This window comes from Camelus dromedarius, chromosome 20 (genome assembly GCF_036321535.1).
Source record: "Camelus dromedarius isolate mCamDro1 chromosome 20, mCamDro1.pat, whole genome shotgun sequence".
NCBI lineage: Eukaryota > Metazoa > Chordata > Mammalia > Artiodactyla > Camelidae > Camelus > Camelus dromedarius.
Genome location: NC_087455.1, coordinates 13,544,610 through 13,565,387, shown reverse-complemented (window position 1 = coordinate 13,565,387; position 20,778 = coordinate 13,544,610). Strand labels below are relative to the sequence as shown.

General features: G+C 43.6%; 1 protein-coding gene across 1 annotated transcript in view; it reads right to left on the bottom strand.

Annotated features, from left to right (window-relative positions):
* Nucleotides 1-3,574: 3,574 nt before the first annotated feature.
* FBXO32 (F-box protein 32) overlaps nt 3,575-20,778 on the bottom strand; it is a 33,876-nt gene continuing 16,672 nt past the window's right edge. Inside the window, exons 5-9 of the mRNA XM_010988764.3 lie at nt 17,123-17,216; nt 16,098-16,282; nt 10,615-10,797; nt 9,326-9,469; nt 3,575-8,935 (exon numbers count right to left, since the gene is read on the bottom strand). Coding sequence (XP_010987066.2) covers nt 8,846-8,935; nt 9,326-9,469; nt 10,615-10,797; nt 16,098-16,282; nt 17,123-17,216 — 696 coding nt within the window. The 3' untranslated portion in view covers nt 3,575-8,845. The remainder of the gene's footprint in view (nt 8,936-9,325; nt 9,470-10,614; nt 10,798-16,097; nt 16,283-17,122; nt 17,217-20,778) is intronic.

Genomic DNA, 20,778 nt, shown 5'->3' with positions numbered 1-20,778 from the left:
ATCTGCCAAGTATGATTTCTCAGGATGTGGTAGCTGGCTAACTGCCTCTTATAGCCACTAGATTCTGCTCTCTCCCTTTCTCACTTGCCCTCTGAGGCCTCCCTCTAGACTTTCCTTGCCTTTGTTCTCTTTCTAGGAGCTTGTATGTGTTAGAATTTGCCAGAGGAACAGAACCAATAGGATGTATTTCTCTCTCTCTCCATCTCTATATAGATATATATAGTAACCCCCAGATATATATATATATATATATAGATTTTATTCTGTAAAATAAAACATTTTGTTTTTTAAAACCTATCTGTAAAGATTTATTTGTTTTAAGGAACTGGCTTATGCAATTGTGGGGCTGGCAAGTCCAAAATCTTCAGGGCAGGCCAGCAGACTGGAGACTGGAGACTGGAGAAGAATCACTGCTGCAGTTTTGAGTCTAGAGGCAGAATTCCTTCCTTTGGGGAAGGGGGAACTCAGTCTTTTTCTCTCAAGGCCTTCAACTGATTGGACGAGGCCCATCCACATCATGGAGGGTCATTTTTTTTACTTAAGGTTACTGATATAATGTTAATCACATCTAAAAAATAACCTCCACAGCAGTATCTAGTTTGACATTTGACCAAACAGATGAGTACCATGGCCTTGCCAGGCTGACACATAAAATGACTCCTGCAGGGCTCCTTGGAGGGATCTGGGGTTCATTTGGGCTTCTGTTAGTTTTCTAGAAGACTGGCAGTGAGGTTTAGGCACTGGGACCCCAGGGAACACAGAGAGCTTTAGTTCCCTCCAAAAGGAAAATCTGCCCAAACTTCAGTGGTTTTTTGTTTGTTTCTTACTTTCAAGAAACCTTTGACACCACCAAATGGGCTTGGTGGTAAGTCTTGATCTGTGGCTCTTAAGCCATGGTGCCTGGCTTCCCAATTTCAAAGGAGGAGCTCCTGTCCATACTGATCCAGGAAGAGTACATGGTAGGCTTGTGTCTTATCCTACACTGTTCTCCTTCTCAGAAGCACAAACTCAGTTCTTCCCCTCTGAACTCCCCTGATACTTTGTCCCTCACTAGAGCACTTAGAACTTTGGATCATGTGTTGTAGTTGATATCCATTCTTGTGCCCACCTAGGGACCAGGTTGGTAAAGTTCTCTGAGAGCGAGGGCTGAGCTCACACTTCTGAATGGCTGCTCCAGTGGCCAGGACACTGCCACTTCATAAACATGGCTCATTGGCGAGAACTGGAAATGCTGATTTTTTTGTGATGCTTCTTGGGCAGAGATGTGATTGGTGTCAGCCTCAATGAAGCCTCTGTAGAATGGGAGGGAGACAAGTTTACACCTACCCCGGGCAGGCTCTGCAGAGCCACATATCTGGGCAGCAGAATAACTCACTCTTCTGAATTAGGCATTTGCAGACAGACCCTCACTCGGGGTGGGATGGGGGACATGCACCAGAAGGGTCAGTGGGAATTTGTCTGATGGGGCAGAGGTAGAGTATTTGTCAGATTCACTGTCTTAGTTTCCTGTATGACTGTCACAAATTACCACAAATTTAGTGGCTTAAAACAACCCAGATTCATCAGAAGTTCAGAAGTCTGACAGAGGTCTCACTGGGCCAAGGTGAAGGTATCAACAGGGCTGTTTCTTTGTACAGGCTTTAGGGAGGATTGTTTCCTTGCCTTTCCCAGAATATAGTCATTGCTTTCATTCCTTGTTTTTTTGGGGAACTATTACTCTGCCCACCATAGTAGCTTTATGATTTCCATTTAAAATAAGCTATTAGTGTAAGATATGCTTTTTAATGAAAAGGTATAATAATTTCACTACCTTTAACAATGTTAGAGGTTTTTTTAAAAAGGGGATTTTGAGATATATTTATGTTTAATTTACTAAATTTGTAAGTTATTAATTTACTAAGGAATGTTTTGCTTATTAGAGTTGATGCTTCTCTGAACAGGTATTTGGACTGCTTATAAAAAAGCAAATGCATTAGAGTTATAACTGCAGCTTTAAAATGTTTAAAGGAATTTTATTGTTTGTGAAAGGGACTTGTTTAGTCTGTTCAATTTGAGTTTATCAAACAGTAATAAAAGACTCTCTTATATTGTATGAATATTTACTAGACTTACTAAGATTCGGTTGAACTTAAAAGAAACTTTAATGAACACTAGGTCTCCACATTGGTTACTTTTTCAACTACCATTAATTTTTAACCAAGAAGCTATAAATAGTTCTATGCACATGATTCTTATTCTAGTCCAGGGTAAGTCTGTGGTTATAAGTGAGCCTTTCAAAAATATTTTATGAATATATGTGTGGGTTTATTAATTCATTCAGCCCTGGCACTGTGCTAGGTACAAATAAGATTACAGTGTAACAAAGTCCATGTGCAAAAAAAGTGTTACAGAAGATGAGATTTACTCAGTTGGAGGAGGCTTCAGCCAGGAGGTGGTTCTAAGGAGCAAAAGATGCTTACCAGGCAGAGGGGCAGGGGAAGAGCGTTCTAGGTGGGTGGAACAGCCTGAGCAAAGAATGCATGGGATACTTAGGGAATGGTGAGATTTTGTGATCTTGTTGGGAATTAAAAAAAATCTCTAATTATTCTCAGGTGCCTTGTATGTCACATTCTGGTGGAGACTTAGTGGCAGGACCAGGGCGTGTTCCAGAGTGCATGTGTTGAGTCAGTCAGTCACCCACAAGGTAGTCACCCGAGCAGATCACACCCAACTGGGAACGCGGCGCAATTCCTAACCCGATTCTTGGGCTCTTGTTGCTCAAGGAACTGTAATTGTTAATGTTTGTTGAGCTCTTATGATGTGTCTGGCTCCAAACACCTCACCTGAACTAGTTCACTTATCCCTCACAGCCATAAGAGATAGGTTTACTATCAACATTTTGGAGTTGAGGACATTGAGACAGAGAGAGGTTAAGTAAGGTGACAAAAGTCACACGGCGGGTAAGTGGCAGGACCGTGATGTGAACCTTGCACAAGCCGTTTCCTCTTTCTGGAATGCACATGATCTCATCTTCCAAGGGCGGCTCCTTTTCACCCTTCAGGTCTCAGCTTCAACATCCCTTCCTCAGAGAGCCCCTGTCCCCTGCCCCCGCCTTGCTGCTCTGCATCTCAGCCCCTTGTTTATTCCCTTCATAGAGTTTATGACAAATTAACCTTGTCCCCTACTTTGTTTTCTTTCCCACAAGAATCTAGATTCCATTAAGGCAGGGACCTCATCTGTCTCGTTCACCATCCCGTGCCCAGAGCCTTGCACAGTCTAGTGTAAAATAGCTGTTCAGTAAACATCTGTTGATGAGGACATTGGTATTGGCTTTAAAGTTCATTATTCCCTAATCATTCTACTTTATGAACAGTAAGTGGAAATATCTATCCCATTTATGGATGCGTAATGCTGTATTTCTGACTCAGGTTGGTACTCAGCAGCAAGCTTATTTTTCTGTGTATTCCTAGAAATTTTACAACAACGATAAGTTTCTGGGAGAAGAAATGTAAGTCTCACTCAGCAAAAGATAAACATACTCAGTTTGATAAGAAGCCAACTTGAACTGACGCACACCAAAAAATGCACCAGTGTGTGTTGTTGGAAAAACATTTTATTGCAATTCAGTGTCAAAAAAATTTTTACAAAAATATGCCACTGTCTGGTACAAACAACTATAAAAAAAATCAGTTCATCATGCAAGAAGAGGGTGCAAATAATTTATACAGAAGGACTCAGCCCACACAATATTAAATAAACATCTTTGCATGTACTTGGTCTAACCTTATACTTTTAGTTACAATATCCAACCACCTATAGTATTTTTCATTTAAAAAAAAAGTACATTAAAGCTTCTAAGCTTAGGATTTGGACTTTAATATACACCCCCTTTAGCCAGGGTGATTGGCACTTGGTAGAATAAAGATGGCGCCAAGAGTTCTCAAGTGTAGAGCGCTGCTTAGAGCTTTCTGTTTAACAGACTTGTGTATCGTTAACAAAACAAACATTTCTATACTCAAAGACAGAAAAAGTCATGTTCAACCTCCAGAAGTAAAGTTGTAGCAGATGGAGTTTCAAGAAGTTTCGAGTTTTGAAGCAGCCACCCATATTTGGCCAAATGGAGCAGGGCCTAAGTTTTGAGAGATCTCTCAGGAAGCTTTGTTTGCTGAGTTCAAGGACACTTTGAAAAATGCCTAGCAGACAAAGTCATGAATATCATGGTCCCTTGCTCCTTGCCGCCATGTGGAATTATCCCCCTTTGCTTGGTGAAGGTGAGGTTTAGCAGAAAGTGATCTTCTGGAAGCTCACTGGAGCTCACTGCAGGTACCAGAGGACCAGTAGATGAGAAGGGTGGATTAAATGTACCTCTTAGTCTAAGAGGAGAGGAAATACCTACTTGGTTACCATCAGAACCTCAGTTTCTAGAAAGCAAGCCAGCTGCTCAGCCGTTACCTGTCTCAGGGGCCACCTTTATAATTAAAATCTAAGTACCCAGGGGAAAGTGAATTTATCAAAATATGTTGCTTACTTTAGAGCAAGCAGATTGTACTCACTAGTATGCTGTACTCACAAAAGTTCTGTAAAATCATTAAGTGGTTCCTTAACTTCTCCCGGAAGAATAAGGGACTTAAATGTTTGGAAAAGTTAATGACCAGACACCTAACAGTGGATACAAACTTGCTGTCCCACAGTGAAGGTCTTGAGAAGAATCAGGTCAGGTGTCCTGGGTGTCCAGCCACAACAAAAGGTGCTGGGGCAGGGGGCACAAAGTCAAGCCTCAGAAAGTTCCAGGTTTATGCTTAGGTCCATTGCTGAGTACCAAGTGGGCTGAAGCACGTCCCCTAAATATTCTGGACCCACTACCTCATCTTGAAAGGCAGAGGAGTGCCAGACTCCAGCATCTCTAGCCTCCCTTCCAGCACTAAAGTCTGGGGGAGAAGCTTCCTTCCTTTGGAAAACCACGGAGGGTTGACTCTTCTTAATAAAACACAAAAGAAAGCATCCACAGAAAACGCTGAGTGTAAAGGAATTATGATTTTGTTTGTTGAAGACCTCAGGGGCCCAAGATATATCAAAAAGCCCCATCTCTGCGTTTGCCTAGAGGTTCAGGGTGTTTCTGAGGTCTGTTTAAACACTAATAAGGTTTTAGGCCAGCATCCAGTCAGAGGGATGGTTCACAGACTTAGAGAATTGGAAACAGATTAAAAACAACAATAACAAAAAACAGCAGATGTCAACATAGAAAATGATGATAGAGTTTAGTTTAAAAAAAATTCACACATTAAATTACAGTTAAAAAAATTCACACATAAAATAGAGTGTTTGCATAGCAAGACATTATGGCCGTACAGCCTGGCAGAAAAATATAAACTCAGGTGCATATTTTATGATAAACATTGTATTGAACGCTAAGCATGATATACTGTTGAAATGACTGAACTTCTTGTAAATCACACCACTTGCTTAGACAAATGAAATTCCAAGCTTTTTCTCTTCTCTCACATAGAGACAACGGAAAACAAGGAGCCTCTGTTAATTGCAAGCTCCTCTTGAAAAATAGTTTTTAAATAGAGAACTGTGGCGATAACGCAACACACACTCCTTACCTTCCTTCATCATTGCAAAGGAACGCCCGGTTCTTGCTTTAACAGTTTTGCAGTGTCAACCCAGCCCATCCAAAATATCTCCTCTGAGCCACCTCAGTAGAAAATTGATCATCACTAAACAAAGGTCCTCTCCCAACTGACCTTTTTGAAATGAGGGATGCCTTTACCTTGTCGTTTGTGCCACCATCCTCCCACATGACTGATCTGTCTGCACTGAGTAACAATAACGCGATCTAGTTTAAAATGTCTGGATCCTGCTATAAAGTCTGCCCTCCTGGGCTTTCGCAAAGTCTCCTTTCCTCAAATGCTGTGCCTGATTCTCAAGAAACTGTGGGATCACTGCTCAGAAACCTCTGAGTTGAACCAAGTCATGACACCCCAGTGGATCTGCTCCCTGGACAAAGCTCTTTGCTTCCCTGGAAGTCCAGGTTACGTTCATATTTGACATCAATTTTGAATTCTGCTTTATAGGGTTGGGGTGGGGGTAGGTAGGTACAGCAAAGAGAACAGAGCGTCCTGTCCCTTCTGGCTTTTAGGCCAGCAGCTCTGAGACAGGGATTCTTTGTTTTTGGTTTTTAGGTCAGGTTGTCCTGGAAGGGTTTGCCACTAGACATTCTATAGACATTAGTGCCCAGGAAATAAGCGTTTTCTTTTTAACTTTACTTATATGTAAGGCTTTGGCCATACGTCACAGCTACCCCCCATGGCACCAACTCAGATGCTCATACCCACCGACCTCACACAAACCATAGCGTCAAAGACACGCCCCTTCTACTCCTTCCCCGCTCCCTCTCCACCTGCCAGTTCCTTCCTTATCCTCCTCTTCTAATGAGAGGGAACCACAAATGATGGTTTCTTCTTTTCTTTTCCTTAAACATTCTCCTTGACTCTTGTCACACACTACCTCCAATTACACCAAAGGAGATGGGGAGAGTCCGGAGGCACCATCTGGGTAAGCGTTTCAGAAAACCGCCAGCCTGTCCGTTGCGGTGGGGTCGTGGTGCACAGATGCTCCCGCTGCCTGGGGCGGGTTGTGCAGTCCTGAGCACCGCGGGCAGTCCGTGTGACACTGGTTCGCTCGTTTCATGCTGACTGTCAAAGCAGGCAACGTTTCTGGGGCTGCAAACCTGAAGGTGCTGAGGAGACTCCCCTGGCTTGATCAGCACGAAGAGCCAGATGAGTTGGGGGCAAGACGTGGAGGGCCATGAAGGCCTAAAAATGCTAGAGTCAAAGGCACCAGAGCTCTCACAGCAACGACAAAGCCGGCTCCCCCTACATCTTACAAGAAGTTGAGACCTTTGAGAGAACATGCCTGAATTATGGAAGAATGAGCTTTTTAGTCCACAGTCTAGACTCTGCATTCTCAACATGACCTTGTCTCAGGGAGGGGATGGGGTGCAGGGAGAAAAGGGGGCAAAAAAAAATCCCCGTTACATGTTACAGGGGTTCGTGGCCCTCCAAACTCAACCTTACCCAACGAGATCTTATTCTTTAATATTTACTTTTTTTTTTTTTCAGAACTGAAGTTCAATTTACTTTTTTCTTCTTGGGGTGGGGGGAGGTGATAATGAAAAACAAGACCGAGGAACCCTGGAGGAGGCACAGACCTTGCAAAGCGTGAGGAATAGTGACCAGCAGTCGCGTTTTCTTCCGAACGCTGGTACTTGGGTTGTGCTTTGAGGGAAGGGCATGAGGGGCTCCTACATCACTAGCTGGTCCCTTGGCTTGTTTTTGTACGTTCTTAATCATCTTTCCTGATCCAGGTCACCCCACAAGTTCAACCCCTAAGAATACACTGTTCTTCAACGTACATGTGAACTAATTTCCTATTTCTGCTTCACTTACTTGCCAAGGTCACACAGGGTGGCCACTATATTTACAAGAAAAAAAAAAAAGGAAAGCAGTTACAACTGCAAAAAATATGTACATTGTGGTAGAAAAGCAGAGTTCTATAAAAAAGTAAAAAACAAGAACATCCCCCATTCCCTCCCAGGAATATTGACTCCTTCAGTCCTGAGATTTCCATCTTCCACATAGTTACCTGCAGGTGTCTGCCGAGCAGGCTGCCCTGGGGCGTGGAGCAAATTCAGGATGAACTCACGGCACCTCTGCTCCCTATCTGGCTGGAACTCCAGGCTTTACTTTATCATCCTTGCAAGAAGCCCTAGCTCGGGTTGACTGAATTTTGAAGTTAGGTGTAAAGAAAACTCCTCAACTCATCACCCAGCAAGAGGAACAGCAGCTGATACGTAAAACCTGTTTTACAAGCCTTTATCAGCACACTGGCTCCAAACAGCCCCCAGAGATAGGCTTATCCGTGAAGATACCCCAGGAACCCAGACAAGGCCAGAAGTGAAACAGGAATCAGAAAGTCTTCACAGCTATTGGGTGACTAATCCCATCTTTTCTGTGGCAGGATTTCCTCTGGGACTGTTTTTAATTGATTGGCCTTATGTTGCCCTGAATGAGCTACAACATGAAAAGGAAAAAGGCGTGTGTGCTTTGGGGTCGTTCTAGAAAAAGAGGCAACCCCAGAGTGCCCCATTTGTCTAAAAAGGAAGTCTGACATATGATGAGGATTGCCTCCGGTATCTCTTCCTGCTTTGAATCACTTTTTATATGATGAAGAAACAAGAAAAACAGATACTGCCTACTGGACAATGCACTTTGTCAGAGCGAGCATTGTAGCTTTCCGAGGTAGACTATTGTGTGATATCTTCAGAAGATAAGGCCCTGTACCCATGCGGGTTTAAGATGAGTGGTACTTCCTTTGTCTTTTCAAAACAAACCCCAAATCAAAACCAAAAGCCCAGGGATTTCTCATAGTAGTTCTTCTTCTTTCCAACACGTTTTCACATTGTAAACAAAGAGCCTTCTATCTTGCATTCGAGTTTTGCCCCCCTTTCTTCCACATCTCTAGGGAACTATAAAGGAGTTTCAGTGAACAGCAAGAGAATTCCATTTTCACCGATGAAATAGAATTCCTGCCCTTATAGTCTTGCTGGCAAATCATTAGGGGAAAAAGTTTATTTACAGGATTTCTGCTTTTTTATACCAATTCTAATGAGAAGTCCATATGCTGAAATTCCCAGCCAGCAACTGCATCTCTCCCCTCCAATGTCCTGTCAATGACTTATCTTAGAAGTTTTGAGCCAGTGTTTAAAATGTACACTATTTACAAACGAAGTGTCCAAACTCTGTATTCACAACCATCCAATCAGCAGGGGAACCCCTTCTGGGGTGCTGTCGTGTGTTGGTATTCAGAACTTGAACAAGTTGATAAAGTCCTGGGGTGAAAGTGAAATGGAGCAGCTCTCGGGGTTATTGGCTGTGCACGGGTGATCGGTGCCCTGGAAAGGAACATCACGGTTAGGTGGGAGTTCTCGGCGGCGTCTCACTGGCTTGTAGCACCGTAAGGCACTGTCCAACCTCAAAACAACATTCCTCTGTCATGAATGCCACGCACTATGGAAAAATTGAAGGGCTGTGCGTGCGTGTATGTGCACCTGTGCACAGAGAGATGGGGGAGTTTGGGGGTGAGCGGGTTGCAGAAAAAAATAAACACAAGGGGGTGAAGGAAATGAAGATCTTTAAAAGTTCCTCTCTCTAGGAACTGTATCAGTTTTATCTTCACCTTCAGCTGGGGGCTACAGTAGTGGAGAGCAGGAACATCATGAGGGCGCTATCGGCTCGTCGGGGCTGGGCTGGGGGTGTGTGACAGACACCTCTGATACACGTACCTTCCAGGAGAGAATGTGGCAGTGTCTGCAAAGCTGAAGGGTGTCTCCGTACTGCTCCTTGCGTGGGTAACATCGCACAAGTTTAAAATACATCTTCTTCCAATCCAGTTGTCCTTTGTCTGACAGAATTAATCGCTTGCGGATCTGAATATCAGAGAAAGAAGAGGGAGGGTATAGCTCAGTGGTAGAGTATGTGCTTAGCATATGTGAGGTCCTGGGTTCAATCCCTACTACCTCCATTAAAAAAATTAAAATAACCACATAAATAAACCTAATTACCTTACCTCTGCCAAAAAATTTGAAAAATTTTTAATTAATTTTTTTAATTTTAAAAAATTAAAAAAATTTTTTTAAACGTCAAAGGAAAGTAGTTCTGAAAAGTTCTGCTCCTGCTCCCCTTCCCCCTTTTTCATCTATACCCTGGCAATAGCTCAGGGAAAAATAGCAAAGATATAAAGAAGTAGCTTCTGAGTTCTACCCAGGAAACAGTAGCTTTTAAGCACTCTTAAAAGAAACAGGTGGCTGGTGACATCTCACGGGCAACCTTTACTTAATTGCATTTGGATGGCCCTGGAAGGTTTAGGCGATCTCAGTAAACAGCTTCAATCTTCTCTTTGCTATAGACTTGAGTGATTATTTCCAGGGAGAGGCAGTGACTGCTTGGCACAGTGGCTCTATTTTATATCTAAATATTAGTGGCTTCCTGAACAGAACTTGTTGAACTTACACTTCTGGATAAAGAAGTTGGGAAAAAAAAAATCTGAGGCAGCATGAGGAGGGGAGAGAGGCCTAGAGCTGGGGTCAGAAGGCCCAAACTGAAATCCAAGGCCAGTTTCCTCGCTTAGAGAGCACTCCACTAATTGGGATTTATCACTTAGCCACTTGTGGCCTTAGTCCTTTCATCTGTTTAAAGTGAGCACAATGATATCTAACCTTCCCTGGGTCATTATATGAAATAATATCAGTAAAAGTAGTTTAGCTATAATATGTCATAAAAGTGTAAGTTACTTTGTTATAGAAAAGAAGGACTGGTGCTAATTTAGGATTTTTTTTTTAAGAGCAAGCTGTAAAATGGAATATGTTAAGAATACGTTTTTTTCCACGTATTGAAACACAAGAAAAATCTCACACGTTTTCTTTAGAAACTCCTTGGACTATTGTTTTTCAGTTAAAGCAGGAAGCCCTGGATGGTGGGCTCCTCTACTTCAAGCTTGAGAAGGATGCCAAGGAAGCTTGAGGTAGGGGCAGAGAGGGAGAGAAGGAAGGAATGGCTGCTGGGTGCCACCCACCTGCCGCTCGGAGAAGTGGTACTGGCAGAGTTTCTTCCATAACAGCCGGTCCTCACTGAGCACGTGCAGGTCGGGGGCCACCTGGCCCAGACTGACCAGGTCGCGGCCATCGCTCAGCCTTTGCATGATGTTTAGTTGTAAGCACAGGGGCAGATCGGTGAAGGTGAGGCCTTTGAAGGCAGGCTGAGGGGGAGAGGGATTCAGTTAAGAGAGGAGCAGTTCACCAGGCGACACCCTCACACCCTCCAAGGGGACAGCTGTTCCCTCATCCTCCAGCTGTGCGGTCCTGAGCACAGCTCGAGCTGGTTTATTGATCAGAGATCAAAAGCATCAAATCTCCCTGCCCTAAGTGCAGAAACAGGACCCATGGCTGAGACCCACAAAGAACAACCTGGAGTGGCTCCAGCTGATGGTGCCCGAAGGATATTCCTAAATTGCACAAAACTGTACACTTTTTAAAAAAACTGAAACATAATTGACTTACAATCCTATGTTTCAGGTGTACTACCTAGTGATGTGACATTTGCATACATTATGAGATGATCAACAATATTCTAGTACCCATGTGTCCCCATATAAAGTTATCAGTGTTATTGACTTTGTTATTGTTATCCCTTACGCTGTGTATTACATCCCCATAGCTCATTTATTTTATAACTGGAGGTGTGTACCTCTTAATGCCCTTCACCTATTTACACTTTAAAGGTTCTCCTAATAGCACATACTGGATTCTTGTGCTTCAGTCGGTTACGATATTTGCTGCCTTTGTGAAGGACTCCTTGCCCTGGAGAGAGCACCCCTAGCCTCAGTCTCAGTGCCTGCCCCCTTGTGACCACTGATCCCTTCAAGCAGGTTTTCTCCCTGGCCCCCAAACACACTGCCCACAAGGCCCTCACTCTCCGCAGTCAGTCGTCTCTGCCCATCCAAATGTGATTCTTCCTCAGATGCAACAACTTCCTTTATGTTATGAAATGCAACCCATCTCCAAAAGAAAGCTTGAATGAACAGGAAAGCTTGAATTCCTACTAGAATTTAAGCTCATGGAGGCAGAAAATGTTGTGTTTTTTTTCATTGCTATGTCTAAAATAGTCTAGAAGCATGTTGACGTATAGTAGGCACTCAATAAATACTTGTGGAATGATGCAACTCAAATAATTAAACAGGTAAAAACAGCAACAACAGAAAGACTCTACTGGGGTGTGTGTGTGTGTGTGTGTGTGTACACACGCATATGTGCCTGCATTGGGAATGGCTGGTTAAGAACCTTTCAGCCTAAACTTCATTATCCATTGAGGCATCTCTGTTCAAACCAAGGGCTCCATGGAACATTTTGAAAACTATTGGTCTGTGGAGAACACATTGGCAATTAATGATGAGATTCTCCAGAAGCTTCTTCTACTATATCCTTGAATTTATATTTGAGCCCTTTATTGTTTAAATTTTGATGAGCTCAGGGGATCCCACCCAGACCAGGATCCTTGAAGGCAAGGTCTCAGCTTGGATCCCTTGCCAACAAGCCCAGCACAAAAACCCTCTTCTGAGTGCCTCCTAGGCCTGCAAGGGGCGAGAGACCCAGAAATGTAAACAAATAATTATAGAACAAAGGTTAAATGCCATCAAGAAGATAAGCACAAAGAACTCTGGGAACAGTCCGTGCAGAAGGTCCTCCTTAGGATTTGTTGCTATTTCTTGAACAGCAACTGGATGCTGCCATCTGGATAAGAAGTCAGCACAAATCGCTCGAGACTGGTTCTTTGTCCTTCCCATGCTAGTCCTGGGTGAGCTCTTGAATTTGAACTACTGACATTTTTGGCTCAGTGTTCTATCACCTCTGGAGGTCACACACACACAAAAAATACAGGATGAAGAAACCCTCCCTTAGCTCGGGGGAAAATAAACTCTGTATGAGGCACAGCAGAGCCAGAACACACAGGAATACAGGAGACACGCGGTCTCAGCACCCCTCCTGCGTCCCCGCAAAGCAGGACAGGTGTGCAGAGGGAAGGAGGGTGGTGGCAGGCGCCGTGGGCAGGTGGAACATGGAGAAGGATGGGAGGCAGGACAGGCAGGACACGGGGTGGACAAGCAGCAGATTTTAATCCCAGGTGTCCTTGGGAAAACCTGGGTCTCAATTTCCCTGTATCCAGAATGAACTGGTTTCGAAGACTCTGGAGATCCCTTCTACCTCCAACAATCTCAGACTTGGAGTAGCTTCAGCCTCCAGACTCGTCAGAAGCGTCTACGATTTGACAATTTATGTTGTTCAGGCTGCTGGGCTGAACTTTCAATTGTTTGCAAAACTCAGGACTTTGCCGGACTTTGCAGAAGGCCCTAGACCTATTTGTCATTTATCATCTGCTGCTGATCATATGAGCCAATAAAACTGCCATGAGATTTTCTTTTTGTTTCCAGCACTTCAAAGCATCTACTTTTTTGGTTAAAACTCCCAGGCCAATTATTACATGAACTCCTAATAAAGTCCACTTGGCAGAATTCACTCTCAAGTTTTCAGACCTGAACTTTTCCAAAATCCTTGCCCAGACCCCATGCTGAGCCTTTCCTCCTGATAAATGGTTAACTGCTAGGGTGCTTTTTTTCTCTTTGAATATAAACATGTAAAAGAAAAAGAAGTCACTCTTGCTCCCCTCTATCAAGTGTTTGGCTAAAATCCTTTTGTATTCACTCTGCCTGCCTCCCCACTCCCCACCTCCCCTACTGCCTGTGCTTCCAAACCCTTCCTTGCTCACGGCACACTGTGATTCTATTCGATTTTTCCCCCTAAGCCAGCTTTCTTAGTTTTTTTTTTTTTTTAACTCCCTTCATTCTTTATTATATTAATTATTTTGCCAGTAAAAATTGGCTCCATAGAATTAGATAGGAAATTTTGAAGGCAAACAAGATTATGTGCTGGGAAGATACTGATAGAACGTTGGCAAATAGAAAGCAATTAATGTAAATGTCACCTTAACATTTTCATGTAATAACTTAACTTCTCTTTGGTCCAAACTGTTAAAAAGTAAGTATATTTTAAAATATAGTCCAGACTGAAGTAATTAAGTCTCTCTCTCTCTCTCTCTCTCTCTGATCTTTCTTTCCTCTGGAGAGTTGGGAATTTGTGTAAAAAGCTCTTCAGGTCTCTGTGGGTTCCCAGCACTGCTCTCAAAATAATGTAGCTCAGAGCCAAGGAGGGTTGGGAAGGAGGGCATGAGGGAGGAGAGTGTGCTGGGTTAAAGCACAGCCTCTAAGGACAGGCCTGGGTTCAGCCCCCTTCTTACTGGTGTGGAGGCCCCGGCCAGATTATTCTTAACTACTCGGTCTGATTTTTCTCATTTATAAGATGAAGAGAAGCATATCTTACAGTGTTGCTGGTGGAATGGATGAGACAGTGCATAGAAGTACTGAGCATAATGCCCAGTAAATATTAGCTATTATAATGACTCCTACTTAGAATTATTCACTAGATGAGTTAACTCATACAGTAAAGGACTTAGCAGAGTGTCTGCCACCGAGTGAGCCCTGAAAAATAAGAACAGCTGACGCATTTATAATACTTACTACATGTCAGGCACTGTTCTCTCTCTATGTTAAATTATTAAATCTCACACCAGGGCTGTGTGCTAGGCATGACTGCCTCTATTCTCCAAGTCAGGAAAGTGAGGTACAGAGAAGGTGAATAGCCCCAGATCCTGCGGTTGGTAAATTTTCATACTCATTTGAGGTGAACTTCAGTATTTAATCTGTCCTGCATGGGATTTCATTGGATTTAAAAGGCTTGCAAAAAGCTGGGTCATTGAATAAATAGTTGGAAGAGAGCTGGTTTGAAAAAAAAAAAGTTTGGAAACCACTGATGTTTAAAGTTTTGCCATTTTAGGAATAAGGAGTCCAGGGTTCTGGTCTCAGCTCTAGCTCTGATTGCTGTGTTACTCGGGGAAAGTCACTCAACTTCTCTGATCCCCATTCTACCCTCACCCCCATGAAGGGTAATGGCAACTGCAATGGGTACCTCCTAGGAGAGTTTGTAGATCAACGAAGGAGAGCTTTGGGGAAATAAGCCCGTGGAAATGCAAGATACGTGGGCAGATGTGACCAAGAGGGGCTCCTGTGAGGTGGACAGAGAGAACAGAGGCAGGTTCTGGTCACGTGACCACCCAAATGGGTGTTCCAAGTTGCTGGAGGGAAGATGCCCTTGGGACAAGTGGGACTTGCTCATTTATATCACTGGTTGACTATCACTGGTGTACGTGTGTGTATGTGTCTGTATGTGTATGCGTACGTACTGTAGCATAAGTGATTCTAAGGAAGTCACATAACTCTGAGGCTTCTAATTTTTCCCTCGGTTTCAGAGTTTACAAAAAACTAAGGCTCAGAAAGGTTATTAACAGTGAAGTCAAGGACCCTGCACTTTGCAAGCTTCATACAGTGAAACAATTATTTAAAAGCGGTCAAAGAAATTTTTTCATGTTACTTTCTCGAGAGATGGGGCAGATCCAAACTTTATCAGCCTGGGTCCCGGAACCACTTAAAACAGCCGTAGTCAGTGATTAGATTAAGTCAGCCAAGTGCTATGTGAGCTGCCTAAGTGTGTCTGTCCATTAGGGAGCCTTAAGAGATTACACCAGCATCTTTCCCACATTGGCGTGTATGTGTGTGTGTGTATGCGTATGTGTGTGTGTGTATGCGTATGTGTGTGTGTGGGGGGCCTTAGTCCTCCTGCTCACTATTAAGACAACAAAAGCTGAGGGCCAACTTACACTTTAAAAGCCAAAAGAAGCTACTGATAGTAGTTTAGCTGGTAATATGGTGGGGGGGTGGTTGGTTGGTTTGCTTTAAGTGAGAATTTTTCTTTTCCTACATGTATGTTTACAGTCTTTACTCAAAGGCTTCCTTTGTCATAACCATAAATAATTGGAACTAGAGTTCTAAGAGGTTGATACCAGTTCTCCAAGCCACTGCCATCATAGCACTGTTGTATTCAAGGCAGCATCCTAAAACTATAAACAATACATACTTTAAGAAGAAAAGGGCAAAGGGGAACGATCTCCAGATGCTACTAAAGGTTTCAGGGTCAAGCCCCAAAGGTCAAATTTCTCATTTTCCCACCACGTTTCAGTTGGCTGCCATCTTTCCATATACTCAGATCCTGCTCTGCCAAGTTCTTCTTCCCACCTTCCCTTTATTAGAAAGTCCCCCAGCCCATCCTCAGCACCAGTTTAAAGTATCAGATCAGAATAGTCCAGACTCTTCTATCACCAGAATGGTTTTGAAGTCCTGGCGGGGTGCTGGGTGGGGGTATAGCTTAATGGTAGAGTGTGTGTTTAGCATGCATGAGGTCCTGGGTTCAACCTTCAGTACTTCCATTAACCAAAAAGAAGAAAATTAACAACAACAAAAAAAAGTCCTGGTGAGGCCACCCAGCATCTCAGCAGAGGAATCGACGGAAGCTGTTCCTGCTGGGAGGAAGCTGGGGTGGGTGCTCTGCTTACCCTGGTAATTTGGATGTTGTTCAGCTGCTGCTGCCAGTGTAGAATCGTCTCCATTCGATACACCCACATGTTAATGTTCCCGACCAGCACAGACTTGCCCACTCTTTGGACCAGCGTACACAAGGACGTGTAGAGGGTCTGGAGTAGTTCCCGTATTAGTCTAATGTTTTGCTGGTCTTCAAGGACTTGAGTAGGGAAGAAAAAAAAAGTAGCAACAGTTACGATACCAGAACACTCCGTATTTTACAAGTGGTTCTTTCTTCTTCTCTATTCTGCTTGTGTTACCAGGGCACGCCCCCTGGGGACGTGGTTGTCTTTCTCACTGGTGTTTATTCCACATTTGGCCAAGCTTCTGCACTCGAGGTTATTGGGTAGAATTTCCATGACCTAGGTCCCTCTTTGTTCTCTCCTCTGTTTTCTGCAAAGACTCTTTCTCTCTCCATTGTCCCACCAGCCCCAATGGCTCACCTGATCTGAAAGCAGTTTCTTTTTGCCCAGCTGTGATGTCTCTTTTAGGTGATCAGTGGTAACAGCACAGGTTTGGGGGGTCAGGAGCTTGGATTCTAGTCCAGTCTGGCTGACTCTGTGTGATTACAGATAACTCACTCTTTTTCCCGTGTATACAATGAGTCAGTTGAGCCAGAGATGTAAAGTTCCTTTTAGCTCAATGAGTCTATGAATCTATTCTGCCTTGTAAGCAGCTCAATTTTTAAGAATTTGAAATTCAGAGGTTCGGTAGCCAAGGCTGGGACATGTGCCTACACTGAGAAGCTTGAGAGGCTTACAGCAGGGCAAGTGGATGATCCCAGCACAAGGACAGGAGGGTGGTGGTCTCACCCTCTGTCGTCAGCATGAGTGGCACTCCTTTCTAAACCGGAATCTGGCATCCCCGAAATGCGTCCAGAGTCATTCATTTCCATCCACTCACATTCGCTTAAGTCCAGTGACACGTCCACTCCATTGGAAAATCCATCTGCCCAGCCCCAGGCCTATAAAAAGGGGTGAGAGAGTGAGAGAGAGCTCACCTTTCAGTACCACTTTTTCCAAAATGTTCATGAAGTTCTTTTGGGCAATGCCACTCAGGGAAGTGAGCTGTGACTTTGCTATCAGTTCCAACAGCTGTGGATAAAAATAGAAGTCGCCAGGCTTAGAATACATAGATATTTTTCTCCTCTAATCTTCACTTTTGAGTCACATGACATGTAGATACAGACTGACGAGGAGAGAGAAATGGCAGGCAGGGCCACAATGCAATAAAAAGCAGATGCTCCGAGCGAAAGACAAATGGGGGTAATTCAAAGCCTAGGAATCAGGCTGAATAGTTGATTGCTTTTTTCCCTTTTAAATATAAAGAGTTTGGCTTCAGCCAGGGCTAATTCATTCTACTTGTCCTGCTCCAGCAAGGGAAGCTGAGGTTCTCTGAAGGGAACAAAACCTCCTGTGACCTGCAAAGGTTTGAGGTCTACGAAACCAGTCCCAGTGGAAGTTCTATCCCCACTTGAACTTCTCCCCACTGGCTATGACTGCTCTCAAAGCTCCGAAACGCTCATGTTCAGCAACAGTGCGCACTTTTCAAGGAAGTGGCAATCATCCAGATATCCCCTGCTTTGCAGCGTTAATAAAAATGTCTATTAATTAGAATCTTTCCTTGCCCGTAACCTTCTGTAGAAAGAGGCCAATAACAGGAAGAGGGAGAAATGAAGGGATGGATAGCGTATACTCGTATTTCTAGCCTCGTAGCTCTTAGCCTTACGTACAAGTCTTATTTGATGACTTAGTTCTGTGACTCTGGGCAAACTCCTGAGTTTCTTGGTGCCCCACTTTCTTTATCTGTACTTGTACTACTTAGAGCCTCCAAGACTGGTGAGACCTTTAAACGAGGGAGTGTACACAAAGCCCTTGGCACAGCCTGGCAGCAATTAGGTAGAGAATAAAGGTTGGTTTGTTTACGAAGGAGTATGTCCCATCCCCACCATCCACGGTATCCTCAAACAAAAAGAAATAAATAATTTAAGTTGGTGCACCCTTAGTTTAATCCTTCTTCCCTTCAAAAGCAAAATTCTTTATAGATGAGGCAAGACTTAAAAAAAAAAATCAAAGATTCTATTGTTGAAAAAATGAAACTTTAGACTGGAATGGAAGTCAGAGCTCCTGGAGTTCAACCCAGTTAGCAGATGAGCACAGTGAGACTTAAGAGACTAAACTTGACCAACTAAGCTACAAGGAGTGAAAGGGGTCAGCAGAATCCTTCTTAACACACTACATGCTTTCACAGAGTAACCGAACAACAGAGGTCGATGTAAAGTGAAAAGAATTAACTGTACCAGAACCCACCAGGCGCCCAAGTAAAACTAACTAGCCTTTGAGCTAGTAAACTGGACTTCAAGAACCATGACCTCCCTTTATGTTAAAGCTTGCCTCTCTGCTCCTAGGAAACTTTCCAAAAGTTTCATCTCCTGGCCAGGCCCCAGCTCAACCTCACTTCAGGTCAGTAAACACCAAGTGAGATACTGTGCTGGGTGCTGGAATCAAGGCTGAGGGAACTAGCAAAGTGACATTTTAAAAACTGGGCTGCGGAGAAGAATGGAAACTTTTGGATCAAAGCCCCAGACAATTCAAAGAACCTCTGCCTCCAAGGCATTTGTTGAAAAATATGTCCCCACGGAGCCCCTGAGGAGCCTGTCAAACCATATGGACTTTTAATTTCCTGAGCAGAATTTTACTTTAAGTTAAAAAAAAAAAGAGCCCAGATCTTTTCCTTCTTGGCTTATGTATCTCTCACATATGCAGGGAGAGGTGCCTTCACCAGGCTGGGGGAAGGCGGCAAGGAGAGGCTGAGGCTGGTTTGCAAAGGTTAGTCCTGGTGATCCAAGTTTGGATGGGAGATGCTGACCAAGCGCCCATGAAGAGGCAAGAAGTCAGAACATCAGTAGAGGCCACGTCCATGGTGGTGACCACACTGGATGTCCTCTGCCTGTCTGGCTCAGCTCTGTCACCAACCAGCACGTGACAGTCAAGAGAGGAGTGAAAAATGGCACAAAGGGACTGGCCAAGCCTTTCATTTATCTCCCTGACCAACAACAAGATTCAGAAGGCCAAGCCAATGGTCTATTAATACCCTGAGCTTCACATGACCGGCACAAAGCAAGATGAAAGAAAACAAGTCTTGAGTCTGCTCTGGGAAGGGCTATCTGCTGTGTGCTATGACTCATCGTGAGGTGGGAGGTGGGTCAGTGGGATGGGAGGGGAGTGGGCGGAGCTCTGCCTGAAATCCATCCAAAACCCAGATTCCATGTGACTACCATCTCACGAGGGCATCAGTTACAGTCTTGTCTAAAAAGGCACCAATCACAAGGCCAAGAGAATTCTCAAGGCTATGACTATGCATTTGAGGGGAAACAAAAAAGCCTTTTGGTCTGACTAAGATGATCTTTGACAAAGGAAGAGAAAGATTCAGCTGCAACAGTCGGTCATCTGGCAGTAGAATGACATGTCATCAACCCTCTGTTTCATCCTGTGTTGAGACAAAGTCCTTCTTTTCACTGCCAGGCAGCCTTGGGGTCAGGAGAGAGAACCTGGAACAGGAGGAGACCTGGGTGCTCCAGCTGGGTGACCTTTACAGCTGTCATTCATTTAGCAAGTATCTTCTGCCTGCCCGTTCTGTCCTAGTGTTGTGGTAGGTGACGCAGACAGAGACACACGATCCTTAGCCTCATGGAGCTGACCGTCTAGTCTATGGTGTAAGTCTTTTAACCTCCCGGCACCCCAGTCTCTTCATTTCTAGATTGGACATTTTAAAAAAGACTGCCCACCTCACAGGGTTGTTAGGAGAATAAATGAGATAAATATGTAAAAACCCACTGCACGTACCAGACACAAGGCATGATTATCGTAAAGTGTTATTTCTTCCCCTTTGAAACCCTCATCTCTTAGTGAAGTTTCAGGTTGCTATCAAGGGTTAACTTTTCTGTAAGGCTTTTTCTGGAAAGGACCAGATGGTGAATATTTTAGCCTTTGTGAGACATAAGGTCTGTGTTGCAACTACTTAACTCAGCAGTTGTAGCACAAAAGCAGCCTGGGACAGTATCAGTGAGGAGGTATGGCTGTTTTCCAATAAAACTTTATTTACAAAAACAGGCAGGGGGACAGATTTGGCCCTTAGGCCGTAGTTTGTCAACTTCTGATACAGTATATATCATAGAGTTCAAGACTGAGGGCTCCAGAGCCAAACTGCCTGCCTCAGTTTCCCCATCTGTAAAATATACATAATAGTACCTACTTTAGAGTTGCTCTGAAGATTAAATGTGTTCATAAAGCACTTATAACAGTGCCTGGTGCTAAGAATATACTCAATAAATTATCATTTTTATCATAATACAGAGAATATTACTAGGTAAAATTATTGCCAGGGAAGGCATAGTGAATTAGTAGGGGAAAGTACAGCCGGTTTAAAGACCTTTGGAATCCCTGTATTTCAATTTTATGTCTTTTCAACCACATGCTTAGATGCTTTCAAATGGTTATACTCCTATCATTTTTATTGTTTCTGATACATTTAATAGCTCCCTATCTGTTAATAAGTTAATGTTGGTTCTATGACTTACATAATTGCATCTAACATGAAGCCTTGTTTTGCCTACAATAATGGGTGTTTACTACAGGCCAGTGATTGTGCTGAGCA